This window comes from Helianthus annuus, chromosome 12 (genome assembly GCF_002127325.2).
Source record: "Helianthus annuus cultivar XRQ/B chromosome 12, HanXRQr2.0-SUNRISE, whole genome shotgun sequence".
Classification (NCBI taxonomy): Eukaryota; Viridiplantae; Streptophyta; class Magnoliopsida; order Asterales; family Asteraceae; genus Helianthus; species Helianthus annuus.
Window position 1 is genome coordinate 148,977,533 of NC_035444.2, and position 14,349 is coordinate 148,991,881.

Consider the following 14,349-nt stretch of genomic DNA (forward strand, 5'->3'; position numbering starts at 1 on the left):
ACCAAGGTAATGACATAATGTCATATAAACGTTCAAAGTATTGAACTCCACACTCTCTTCTGATCGCATAAGCATTTACTTGCGGTAAGTAACCCCAACTGATAATGTCACCAAGAGATACACTTCGATCACGCTCATAATACTTCAACGGTCTTTTAAACTTTCTCTCGTGACTCTTTCTGAACCACTTCGATCTATCTTCCTTTTCCATTTCCTTTTGAGCACTATCAAAGTTCTTTTCTTTCACTGCCTCAGTCACCTTTTGTCTCAATTCTTCTCTATTTTCTTCAGCAAAGAACTCCATAAGTGTAGGAAACTTCGAAGTATCTTCAACTACATCTTCATCATCCGTCCAATCTTCAATCTCAACTCGATCATACTTATCAGCCTCTTCAACATACTTATACGTGTATTCAGGCTGTTGATTGATATCAAAAGACTCCAAATCTTCTTCAAAATCAAACTTGAACTCCAGATCTACAGTATGCATCATTTCTCTGTAAACATCTAATCCCAAGATTAACTTTTCAGAATGTTCAGCGATCTGAGTTTTACTCGACTCCCCCTTTCCACTTGCTTCCCCTGATTCTTCATTTACAGAATCATTCAACAGATCATCAACCTTTTTATCAGTGGAAGCTTCTGTAACCTTTAAACCTGTACCACCTGCAGCGTCGTCATCATCATCATCTTTACCAGATCCATGACTACTTGCAGAGAATACTTTTTCATCCTCTTCATCTTCCTCTTCATCCTCCTCTTCATCATCTTCATCATCACTGTTACCCATCAACTCTTCCAGATGAGTTTCTTCCTCAAACAAACCAGATATTGCAGTGATAGGTTCAGGATTATCAACCACCATAGAAGGTACTATCGATCTTTCAGTCACAGCTGAACTACCTTCAACTCCCTTACCTTTTTCTTTCATTTGCTCGTCTATTTTGGCCTGACGTTCAGCTCTGAGCTCTTCAACCTACAGCTCTTCAAACTTTTGTTCTAACGATGTTCCAAGCATGCTTTCAACAACTTTGTTCAGCATATAGAACTCGTGATCTCTTAATGCCTTGGCTGCTTCAAATTCTTTGTTCTTCAACTTAAAGTATTCATTCTGTTCATCACGTCTAGCCTTTTCTTCTTCAAGTTCAGCAACTTTAACCTTCAAGATATCAATTTCTGATTGATCAGCATCAATCTTTTTCACCAACTCTTGATTTTCATTTTCTAACTTCTTCACACGCATCTCAAGAAGTCTTTCTCTATCAGACACTTTCTTATTTTCAGCTGCCAGCCTCTTGTTTTCAGCAACAACTTCTTCAACTTTCTTTTCAACATTTCTAACTTGTGAAGTGTTGGCAAAATCATAATCTCCAACATCTAACAGATTATCCTGTGGAGTATAAAGACCTCTGCTAGACAAACCAGGTTGCGTTTGGGTGAGTGGAGGTGTTTGAAATATATCTTGTGAGGTAACAAGAGGTTGTTGTGGTGGTGTTTGATGAATAGGTGATGGTTGTCTTGGAGGTGTTTGTTGTTTAGGTGGTGAGGATTGTTGTGATGGAGTAGGTTGTCGAGGTGGTGATTGGATAGGTGATTGTGGTGGTGTTGGTTCATGTGGTGGTGTAGGTGGTTTCTTGGTTTGTTTCTTCTTTTTGAGCACAGTCTTTGTTATTTTAATCTTTGGAGTAGCTTTGACAATTTTTGGAGACACCACTTTCTTTCGACCTCCAACTTTCTTTCTTACTCTTGGAGAAGATTGTGATCCTGAGACATGCTCTGGAGAAGGCACATAAACATCATCGTCGTCCTTTTCCTGTCTCTTTCTCTTTCGTAACAGCTTCTCTTTTTCAATCTCTTCTTGAATTCTTTTTCGACGTTCAATCTCATCAATACCATCATCTGAAGAACTTGATGAACTTGTTGTACTTTTATCTACATCGTCACCCTCAACATCATCAACAATCTTTTCTTTCTCTTTCTATGCTTCAACATTTACAACTTGTTCAATGTTAGCAACAATTTTTGGCACTGTTTCCAAAACATCAGTATCAAACAATACTTCAGTATTAAATGGATCATCTTCAGTAGCTGCCACTTGTTCTTTCTCTGTAGTTACCACTGGAGTATCTTCTTTCGGTTCATCAACCAAAGACATTGTTGCTGCTTTCTTTTGCTTCTTTCTAGGTTTTGATGACGAACCTTCACCTTCTTTAACAACAGGAGTGGCTTTCCTGCGTCTTCTCCCAGATTCCTTCACATAACACTCATTCTTTGTGTTTTTGAACTCTGTAAGAACTTTCAACTCATCAGCATACGCTGCTTCTTTCATCTCAGCTTCATTCCTCCTGTTCTAGTGATTAACTGGATCTGGATCGACATAATTTGCATCTTTAATGGCACCAAAGAATACAACATCAACTTTCGGTTCTGGATGGTTTGGATGATATCTCACAAGCTGTTTGATGGAAACTTCATTCATGTGTGATTGCACCAATAAATCATCCTTGATATTTCTGTCAATCTCAGGATACGCGTGATCTATCAACATCTGTACAAATCTCGGATACGTCCAAGACTTGACCTTTGAGGTAATGTTTTCTGCCATGTAATGAAAAATGATATGTGAAAAGTTATATTTCTTGTTTAACACCAATGCAGTGACCATATTCATTTGGTATCTCTCATTGCATCATAACCTCCTTTGGTGTGACTTAACGACATCAGAATACTATGAATTAAAAACTTGTAAGGCTTAGTAAACTTTGACTTCAAATAATTTGCGGCATTTAATGCTCCCTGATATCCCATCCTTAACATACATCCCTTCACCATTCTTTCTGGGAATCTCATTGGAGAATTTGCGTCATCAGGAAAGTTGATCACTTCACGTATGAGAGCTTCAGTAACAATGATCTTCTCCAACTTGCTATGAACTTCTACATTTGAAGAAATAACTTTATTCTGCTCATCGTAGACGGCATTCTTCCAGAATCGTTCAATATGAGATCTATACAATGGTCTTTGATCCGTCAACGCCTTTTGAATAGGAATACATCTCATGAACTCCAAAATACCACTGAAATTGACCAGTTCCGGATACTTTTGAATATCCAAGTCACAACAGCTGTTGTGAAGAGGATCAAATACCACATTAGACACCTTCAAATCACAAACACTCTGAATCAGACACTTAGAAATTTTTCAAACATTAAAGTTCTTCAAGTGTACTTTAAGCGAAATATACTGATGAACATATAAGCGAAACATATAATGAACAAACAAGCGAAACCATGTGTTGAACAAACAAGCGAAACATAACATGAACACACAAGCGGAACCATGTGTTGAACAAACAAGCAGAACATGTAAGGTTCTTACAAGCGGAATATGTATTGAACACATAAGCGGAACATGACCCTGTACATACAAGCGGAACATGATATGACTATGATAATCATTGAAGCGGAACACATATGAACACATAAGCGGAACATGCCTCTGTACATACAAGCGGAACATCTGGAATAAGATCGTTCAAGCGAAACACTCAATCAAACCCATCAAAACTGATCAAATCCTAAAATTGAAATCACCCACCTGTTATTTTGACAAAACCGAGACTCGGGATATATTTTAATTTCAATTTTCACATTTCTAAAACCCTAGATCTACAGCCGTAACAATCAGACATCAACAAACATCATCAGACATCAAATTTGAAACAATCAAAGCATAATATCATGATCTAGACATCAAAACGACTGCATATAATCATTATCAATCTTCAATTTCATATATACAAGCCTAAATCTATGTTAAGTTTCAAAACAGATGCCGACATGTCAAATAAAGCATGAAATAGAACAGATTGAACGAAGACTTACCTTGCCCATGATCAATACACTGATAATACAACAAAAACAGATGAAAAACGGGCAGCACAACGTTTGGAAATGGCTGAAATAGGTTCCGCTTCAAATCGCCGGTGAGAAATGATCGTATAAGCGAAAGGGTGAAAGTGACCGACAAGCGGAACCTTTGGCCTTATATATGAGATGAGATTTCGCTTGTGTGACCATTGACACATAAGCGGAACCTCTGACTTTATAAGCGAAACCTCTGTGAAGCTATAAGCGGAATACTTGAACCAGCCATTTAAACGAAACCTTTGTTTGGGTGACATTTAAGCGAAACCTTGTTTTTATTTTCAAAAAATTTAACTTTTTGAACTTTTTCAGATTGACCACCATCACATCCAGTTGACCAAGTTTAATTTAATGACCTTGGTTAACTATTCGACTCACCAAGTCCAAGTTAATGGCCTTGGATGGATCAGAATTATGAAGTTTGCTGACGTTTCTTTCTGAAATTAGTTCAACTGAATGAACTTTTGACCAATTTTGAACTTCCAAACACATTTTAACTTTCAAACAATATACCAATCACTGTATAGCAATCTCCAGCTTACCCATCCCTAATCAGACACTGACACGTTCTGCACTTAGGCTTTGATCTTCCAATTCCCAACATCAGTTGTCGAAAAATAAGATGAGAAAAGAAAATCTTTCTGGATTTTAACTGGATAAACTGAAACTATGTACACACAATATTTTTGCGAGTGTGTTAGGGGATCATATCAGCTGCCGACCAGACACGGGCACCGTTAAGCTGTTTATTTCATACTCAGCTTTTAAACAATTCGCGTAGATTGCTGATATATTGATCCACTTAAATTCTCACAAAATTTTCAATCTGTTCAGGATACGTGATTAGTGTTTTAAGACTTAACAATCTACATGTGTCCCACCTCAGTATATACTCCCGTATCCGGATCCCATTATTCAGTCTTACAGGTGAGTATACCACAGTTGATATCTATTAAGGGGTAATGTGCGAGGGCCGTGAGAGTTCAGGTCGATACTTCCGTATACGCAGAGAGATGACGACTTCGACTTTTAGGTGTGTCCCTTTTAGAGGATCTTTTGTTTTCAACAGCAGCGACTATCGATTTTATTGTTTCATCAGCATGCTGAGGGCGAGCTTATATTTCAAAGCTTTTACAGAAAGTATTATCCGGGGACTAGGTCAGTATTTCCATACAGCAGAAGTCCCGGGATAATACCCCAGATATCAATGAGCATAAAGACCTAGTATCTCAGAATACGAGACCTTTCAAACAGGATTTCAGGGGTTACCTATATATCCTGGAGGTGTTCCCCACGTAAACGCAAGTGAATTTTATGTTTATATCCCAAACTGATCTACTAATTTTGCAAAAACCTATCAGCATATCTTTAGCGAGACTGCTTAAATGCATTTTAAACATTACAAATCTTTAGCGTACTGTGTCCGTCTAGCTGATTTACTATCATTTCCCCTATTCTACACAACTCTTTTTGAAATTTTCAAATGTTTTTGGATTTTATGGTTTTCTATTGTTTTTGTATTTTTAGATTTTATCATGTTTTTTGTATTTTTCTGCAAATATTTCCCCCTAAAACTAAAACATATTTTTGTGTTTTTGTTTTTATCGAAAAGCAGAAAATACAACTGTACAAAAAAACTTGACAACACGATACAGGTTCATGTCAGATCGCCGCCCAACTCGGCTTCACATTCGATTACCCTCCCAGATTGCAGATTCTTCATCCCGTTCAATCTCAAAAGATAATAAAATCTCTTTTTGTCGAAAGGTTTAGTGTAAAAATCCGCTTTCTGATCATTGGTGTTAACGTGTTCAATCCGAATTAACTTTTTCTCGTGACAATCACAGATAAAGTGATGACGGGTCTCAATGTGTTTAGTTTTCGAATGGTGAACCGGATTTTTAGTAACATTAATGGCTGCTTCATTGTCCACGAAAATCGGTGTATCCAAGAATTGCAAACCGAAGTCGCGCATCTGCTGTTGGATCCAAAGGATCTGCGAGCAACAGCTAGAAGCTGAGACATACTCAGCCTCACATGTGGAGAGCGCAACTGCAGTTTGTTTCTTGCACTGCCAGGTGACAAGCCGAGTTCCAAAGAACTGGCACCCAGCAGTGGTGGACTTAGCATTCTGTTTACAGCTACCAAAATCAGAATCAGCGAAACCGGACAAAGTAAAGTCACCCGAGCGAGGGTACCACAAGCCGATGCTTGGGCAACCCTTCAAATACCGTAAAATACGCTTCACTATAGTCAGGTGAGACTGCTTCGGATTCGACTGATATCTGGCGCAGAGACACGTCGGGTACATGATGTCTGGACGGGAAGCCGTGAGATACATCAATGATCCGATGATTGATCGGTATAATGTCTCGTCCATCTTCACACCTTGCTCGTCGGGACAAATTCCATGATTCTGCGCGAGGGGGGTGGATGCAGGACTGCAATCTGTCATGTCGAACTTATCGAGTACGTCCTTTACATACTTTGACTGGTGAATGAAGATTCCGTCGGGCATTTGTTCTACCTGCAGCCCGAGGAAGAACTTCATCTCCCCTATTGAGCTCATTTCGAACTTCTTCTTCATTACCTTCTCAAACTCTTTGTAAAGGTCGTCGTTGGTGGATCCAAAAATGATATCGTCCACATAAATCTGCACAATCAACAAGTGGCCTGCTTCTTCTTTGGTGAACAACGTGTTGTCTACTGTGCCTCTTGTGAACCCGTTGTCCAGCAAGTATGTCGAAAGCGTCTCGTACCAGGCTCTCGGGGCCTGGTGCAATCCATATAGCGCTTTGTCCAGTTGATACACCTTGTTTCTGTGTAGTGGGTCTGTGAACCCCGGTGGTTGCCTGATGTGTGTAAAATGCAACATATAAAACACATCAATTAAGGCATAAAACTAACCCTTTTTAAGTACTAATGTTGGAAAAAGAGTGTTTTTGTCTTCCTTTTGTATTTTCAGGATGAAATGAGCTCAAAATCACAAAAGAAGCAAAAAGACTACTAAATCTACCATAAATACAAGAAAAGGAACAAAAGTGAACTGCCCGGACCCTCAACAGCACCTCCCAAGACAAAGAGAAGAGAAACAGAGCCTGAACACGCCCCGTGTCCAGTGAACACGGGGGCGTGCCCAGGAAGCAGCAGAAAAGACAAACCAGTAGAAGCTTCCATTGCTCACCACGGGGCCGTGCCCAGCGGACACGGGGGCGTGTTGAAAGTACAGCAGGCGCATTAATTGTAATTCGCAATTACAATTAATGAAGAGAGAGAATGTCAGACGGGCACGGGGCCGTGTTCAGCGAACACGGGGCCGTGTCCAGCGTTCTGTTCAGCCTATAAATAGAGGAGCTTGGCTTCATTCTCTCTCATCCCTTGGCACACCACCTCTCTCACACTTCATCCACCACCCACCACCACCATAACACCATCATCCACCACCATCATCCATTGTCCATCATAGAGTGTGTGAGTCGTCTCGGGATCCAAGATTGATCGTAAGAGTTCTTGACAATCAAGGCCATGTTTGCCTAAGTCTCTTACATCACTTGGTGAAGACAAGTGTTTAGTATAATACTTTTTATTTTTAATCTTTTGCACTTTTTATTTGGTTTTGTATTAATGACTTTAATAACTAGTTACTTATGTTGAAGGTGATCTTTCCTTATCGTTTGTCCGTGGTGTCTTGGCATTATTTTACTGTCTATATAAAATAAAAGATTTTCACCATTCATATCTCCACGGTCTATATGGAGGTATGTTGGCTACCTGGTCGGGGGTTAAGGGAACGGTTTGGTAAAGGTCTTGCCCTTGTTCAGCGTTTAGAGGTCCTGCTTGGGACCTGGGTCAAATTTAGTAGGATCTCCTTCAATGCCCATAGGTATTGGATGGCGGGGATCCAAACTCTTTGACCCCCTCATAAGCTAACTACTATTAATACTATAACCCGGCTATTTAGGACTGTATCCCTGCTGACTCAGACTACTTAGCCGAGGGTAACGTCACCGCCAAAAGCGGGGCCTACCATAATTTGCATTAATAACTTAATTCATTATCTTTCAATAATCCAACCCTTTAGGATTGTATCCTTGCTGACTCAAACTACTGGGTTGAGGGTAACGTCACCTCCGAAAAAGGGGCCTACTACAATAACTAAGATAATCTCTTAAACAAGTGCAAAAGTGCGAAAATAATCAAAGGTTATACTAATACACGTGTCGGATCCAAGTGATTCATCTTGTCTATCTGTTTTTATTTTATTTTATTTTTCAGCATTTAGTTAGTTTTTATTTTTCTTAGTTTAAAACATTTTTCTAACTTTTTGATTTGATTAGACGTTGAGGATAAACCGGTATTAAAAGCTCTTGTGTCCTTGGACGACCTCGGTATCTTACCAAGACTATACTACGTCCACGATGGGTGCACTTGCCCATATGTGTGTTTAGTGTTAGTAAATATCGTGTTTTATAAATTTAAAACTTGGCTAAAAGTGTAAAAAGGGCTTAAAAATATATCTAAATTATATACACACCGACACACATCAAGTTTTTGGCGCCGTTGCCGGGGACACAAGGATTTTAAGAAAGTTAGGAATCAACGGCCTAATCATCTTTTTATTCTTCTTTAATTTTTTAGGATTTTTTTTTAGATTTTTCAGCTTCTGCAGAGCTCAGCACGGGGCCGTGCCCGCTGAACACGCCCCCGTGCCCAATCATTGGAACTGGCAATCCTGTTTTATATCAGACAGTAGGCTGAACACGGGGCCGTGTCCACTCAACACGCCCCCGTGCCCAAGATTCAGTTGCTGAAAACAGAACCGTTTGATCCCGGCGGTTGGTAACTTCTGATACAAACATGAGTAATAGTGATTCTTTTTACTTTCGGCACTCTTATGGTTTGTGGTGTCAAATATGTGGAGGCGAACACGAGGAATTAAAATGTTTCTTCCTCACTTATAGGCCACACTATATAGACCCACCAATTCCTTGTAGCCTTAAGAGGGGCGAAAGTAAAAATAAACATTATTTCTCCCTCGAATGCGCCCAACCGGATATTCTAGGAGATATGCTCCTTGACGAGCTATTTCAACTAGAAGAACTACTTCTAAATTGGTCAAAAGAACTTAGGAAGGATTTCTTAGATCCATCCCGAGACGATGACCATGAGGAAATGTTGGAACCGCATTCTGACAACCTCGTTGCTCCCGAAAATACCTTTCTTCCTAGACAAGACGTGGACGATAGTCGTCCCTGTGCCGATTGTGCCGTGAAGGACTCCCCATCGACCTCGTTCGGTGCATACATAGACCTGAGCGATTCGGCATACACCTTCTTTAACGAGAGCCCGGGAAAGGGTTGGACTTGTCCACCTAGAATGAAAATAGGAATTACCCTCACCGACAACCTCTTGCGTTCTCGCCTTAGTATAGGACAATTAAGGTATCTTAGGCACTTTGGGGTTGTTCCAACAAGTCAAGAGCCACCCGATATAAGTAAGCGCCTTAGAAAAGACAAAACTCCACGAGACAGCCCTCCGACACGGGGCCGTGTCCGGTCACCACGACCCCGTGTTCGCTCAGAAGATTTTCTGCTGATTCTGTCAGAATACGGACAAAATGTGTCAGGATTTTCTCTGCACACGGGGCCGTGTCCGGCGGACACGGGGCCGTGTTCAGTGTGCTGTCGTTTTCTTTAAATGCAGCCTGAATCCTGCTCATTTTTGACCACTCCACCAAGCAGAGATCCCTGGAATCTTCACATATACCATCCTAGGTAAGTACCAAAAGAAGGTTCCTAAGGACCATCTTATCTTTTCCACTTTTGTTCATTTCCTCTTCTTCCAAAAATTTTTCAAACCCTACCTCCATGGAAGCTTGGAAACCCATGATTCCAACCTTCTATGCAAGGTTTGTAGGAATTTTCGCTATGGATTCTTGTCTAAAGTTAGTTCCATAACTGTGTTTTTAAATTATCTAAGCTCATAACACGACGAAAGTATATAGAAATAATTTAAAAACCTAGAACCATTAGACAAAAATTCCTGCAGACAGTGAACACGGGGCCGTGCTCACTGAGCACGGGGCCGTGTTCGAGGTACTGTTTTGCAAAAATTTAGTTCCTCGGCTTATTTCGCAGAAAATGGCCAGCCGGAACAGCGGAGCATCTTCAAGGAATAACCGAAATGGAAGAAGATCGTCCACCGCAGAGGATTCCCTAGTAAACTACGTTTACGCTTTAAGGGAAGCCGTGGACGAATTGACAAGTGTAGAAGAAGCTTTGGTGGATCGCGTTAATCATCTGACGATAAGTTTGGAGGGCTGCCTGCAAGAAGTAAACCTTCTGCACCAAAGGATAAACCTTCTTGCTTCCCCGCCTTTGGTTCCGGTGATTACACACAGGGCGTGGAATGTGGTGCCCGAGGTTATCATTCCAGCAGAATGGCACGCCTTGCACCAAGTATCGCAACCAAGGGTAGTGCAAGGAGTCCCGGTAAGCGCTCCTCCTCAAGATACCGACGAGAATGAAGCTACCTTCTACCTCCCAAGGGAGATAGAAGAATGGCTTTGAGTGAGAACCTAGGAGCCATGGGCTGAAGAATGTTTCTACATCAGGAAGCTATTCCCGAAATTTTCCTAAATAAGTAGAACTTTTATGATAACCTTATGTACCCCTTAGTTAATTAACTATATTTATGTAATCTCTCTATTAGCAATGTTATGATGGTTTTTATGATTTATGGACTCATGGTGGTAATGGATGAAAAAGGGAACGAGAAAAAAATGGAACCATGCAGAAGAACAGAACAAACCGACAAAAATCTCCATAACAGAAGGCTCCACACGGGCCGTGCCCAACCAACACGGCCCCGTGCTGAGCCCCCTGCAGGAAATCACCCAGTTCAGGTAACTGGACACGGGCCGTGTTCAGCGAACACGCCCCCGTGTCCATGCTTCTGTTTCAATTCTATAATTTTTGTTACTGGCACTTGACCACGGGGCCGTGCCCGGTCAACACGGGGCCGTGTCCAGAGTGCCAGTAACACAAATCTTTGTTTTTAAACACACTTTTACATATTCTAATCAACCAAAAACTCTATTTTTGGACACATTGAGGACAATGTGTAATTTAAGTGTGGGGGGGATGCTAAAACCTTGGAATTTTGCAAAATCCTAAAACAAGCCTTACACAAAACTCTATTGGAACCGCTAAACACCCCAAATTTTTTCAAAAACTTTTTCATTTTTTTTATTTACTTGTCTTAGTTTAAGTTGGGAATAACAAGTTATAAAAGGGTTATATTTTTACAAACTTACAACCGATAGCGTCGTGATAAAAAGAACTAACATAAGAAAATTATGAAACGGTATAACAAGTCTAGCTAAAATTCGATTATATATGCTTGGTCACATTAAAAACCCATTCCCACAAAAAGTGAGTTTTGAGCCTTTATTGAGCATAAAAATACACATACTTAGATTAAATGCTCATTTTTCGTTTCTTGTGTGAATAGCCGCTCGGTCTTTACAAATCTAGAACTTGCCACGACGATACATTCCCGGTCCTTACCAACTTAAACCCAAGTAAGTAAATGATGGAGGCATTAGGACTAACTATTTTTCTTTCAAAACCATTATTTTTCATTTTTTTTACCTACCCAAAATCCCCCTAGAAAACCCCTTTGAGCCTAAACCTTTCATTTCATTACCCCCAAAACAATTTTCTACCCACCAAAAACCTTTTTCATTTTTTCACCTTTATTTTAGTGACAAACTCGGTTTTTCATAAACATACCCTTTACGTGACGAAAAAAAAAAAAAAAAAAAAAATGATGAAGTCAAAAACAAACATAAGCTACAAAAAGCTTGTTTGGAGAAATACTTCAAAAATAAATGTCACCAAAAATAAGGTATTTTACGAAAACCGACACTTGTTACGATTTTCGCCCTTTTTACTAACCACTAACCAACCACCCACCTTTAAACCCAAGCCTTCACCCCAAAAGACCTCTTGATATTTACAAAGGTAAAAAGTTAAAAAGGAGGAGGATTGATCGCTTGGCAAGCATATGGAAAATGTAAATCCGTGCCGCTCTCGAGCGATTCACTTAAATATACACCTTCGGCCGAGTGATTGAGTGATCTCCCGTGAGGTATGTGAACTTGTATATAAATGGAATTTTAATAAGGCATGCTATGCCAAATTAAGTAGTTTATCTTATGTAAAGTTCAAAATAAACCATGACGAATAAGATTGTAAATAAATAAAAATAGAACCTATACAAACCTTGGATTCCCGACACTCTAGGACAAGTTAAAAAACTTCTCTTCTACCTATTCCATTTGGGAGTGTAAGCCACATTAAAAAGAGTTTTGCTTGAGGACAAGCAAAAGTTCAAGTGTGGGGGTATTTGATGTGTGTAAAATGCAACATATAAAACACATCAATTAAGGCATAAAACTAACCCTTTTTAAGTACTAATGTTGGAAAAAGAGTGTTTTTGTCTTCCTTTTGTATTTTCAGGATGAAATGAGCTCAAAATCACAAAAGAAGCAAAAAGACTACTAAATCTACCATAAATACAAGAAAAGGAACAAAAGTGAACTGCCCGGACCCTCAACAGCACCTCCCAAGACAAAGAGAAGAGAAACAGAGCCTGAACACGCCCCGTGTCCAGTGAACACGGGGGCGTGCCCAGGAAGCAGCAGAAAAGACAAACCAGTAGAAGCTTCCATTGCTCACCACGGGGCCGTGCCCAGCGGACACGGGGGCGTGTTGAAAGTACAGCAGGCGCATTAATTGTAATTCGCAATTACAATTAATGAAGAGAGAGAATGTCAGACGGGCACGGGGCCGTGTTCAGCGAACACGGGGCCGTGTCCAGCGTTCTGTTCAGCCTATAAATAGAGGAGCTTGGCTTCATTCTCTCTCATCCCTTGGCACACCACCTCTCTCACACTTCATCCACCACCCACCACCACCATAACACCATCATCCACCACCATCATCCATTGTCCATCATAGAGTGTGTGAGTCGTCTCGGGATCCAAGATTGATCGTAAGAGTTCTTGACAATCAAGGCCATGTTTGCCTAAGTCTCTTACATCACTTGGTGAAGACAAGTGTTTAGTATAATACTTTTTATTTTTAATCTTTTGCACTTTTTATTTGGTTTTGTATTAATGACTTTAATAACTAGTTACTTATGTTGAAGGTGATCTTTCCTTATCGTTTGTCCGTGGTGTCTTGGCATTATTTTATTGTCTATATAAAATAAAAGATTTTCACCATTCATATCTCCACGGTCTATATGGAGGTATGTTGGCTACCTGGTCGGGGGTTAAGGGAACGGTTTGGTAAAGGTCTTGCCCTTGTTCAGCGTTTAGAGGTCCTGCTTGGGACCTGGGTCAAATTTAGTAGGATCTCCTTCAATGCCCATAGGTATTGGATGGCGGGGATCCAAACTCTTTGACCCCCTCATAAGCTAACTACTATTAATACTATAACCCGGCTATTTAGGACTGTATCCCTGCTGACTCAGACTACTTAGCCGAGGGTAACGTCACCGCCAAAAGCGGGGCCTACCATAATTTGCATTAATAACTTAATTCATTATCTTTCAATAATCCAACCCTTTAGGATTGTATCCTTGCTGACTCAAACTACTGGGTTGAGGGTAACGTCACCTCCGAAAAAGGGGCCTACTACAATAACTAAGATAATCTCTTAAACAAGTGCAAAAGTGCGAAAATAATCAAAGGTTATACTAATACACGTGTCGGATCCAAGTGATTCATCTTGTCTATCTGTTTTTATTTTATTTTATTTTTCAGCATTTAGTTAGTTTTTATTTTTCTTAGTTTAAAACATTTTTCTAACTTTTTGATTTGATTAGACGTTGAGGATAAACCGGTATTAAAAGCTCTTGTGTCCTTGGACGACCTCGGTATCTTACCAACACTATACTACGTCCACGATGGGTGCACTTGCCCATATGTGTGTTTAGTGTTAGTAAATATCGTGTTTTATAAATTTAAAACTTGGCTAAAAGTGTAAAAAGGGCTTAAAAATATATCTAAATTATATACACACCGACACACATCATTGCCCCACGTACACTTCTTCCCTGATTGTGCCGTACAGGAAAGCAGATTTGACGTCAAGTTGATAGACTTTAAAATCTTTCCAAGATGCAAAGGCTAGAAAAATACGAATTGCTTCAAGCCTTGCAACCGGTGACTAAACTTCATTGTAATCTATTCCTTCCTGTTGGCTGAAGCCTTGAACCACAAGTTGTGCCTTGTTTCTCACCACGACACCTCTGTCATCACGCTTACACTTAAAGACCCATTTCGTCCTGATTAACTTCTAATTCTTTGGCAGATCAACAAGTCTCAAGACACCCAGCTTTTCGAACTGTTGCA

General features: G+C 40.1%; 1 protein-coding gene across 1 annotated transcript; it reads right to left on the minus strand.

Annotated features, from left to right (window-relative positions):
* Nucleotides 1-976: 976 nt before the first annotated feature.
* Nucleotides 977-2,329, minus strand: LOC110897401 (pollen-specific leucine-rich repeat extensin-like protein 1). Its single transcript, XM_022144155.1, has 2 exons — nucleotides 2,060-2,329; nucleotides 977-1,978 (listed from the first exon to the last, which is right to left on the minus strand). The coding sequence occupies exons 1-2, from the start codon at nucleotides 2,327-2,329 to the stop codon at nucleotides 977-979; spliced, it is 1,272 nt and encodes a 423-aa protein (XP_021999847.1).
* Between the last annotated feature and the right edge of the window lie 12,020 nt (nucleotides 2,330-14,349).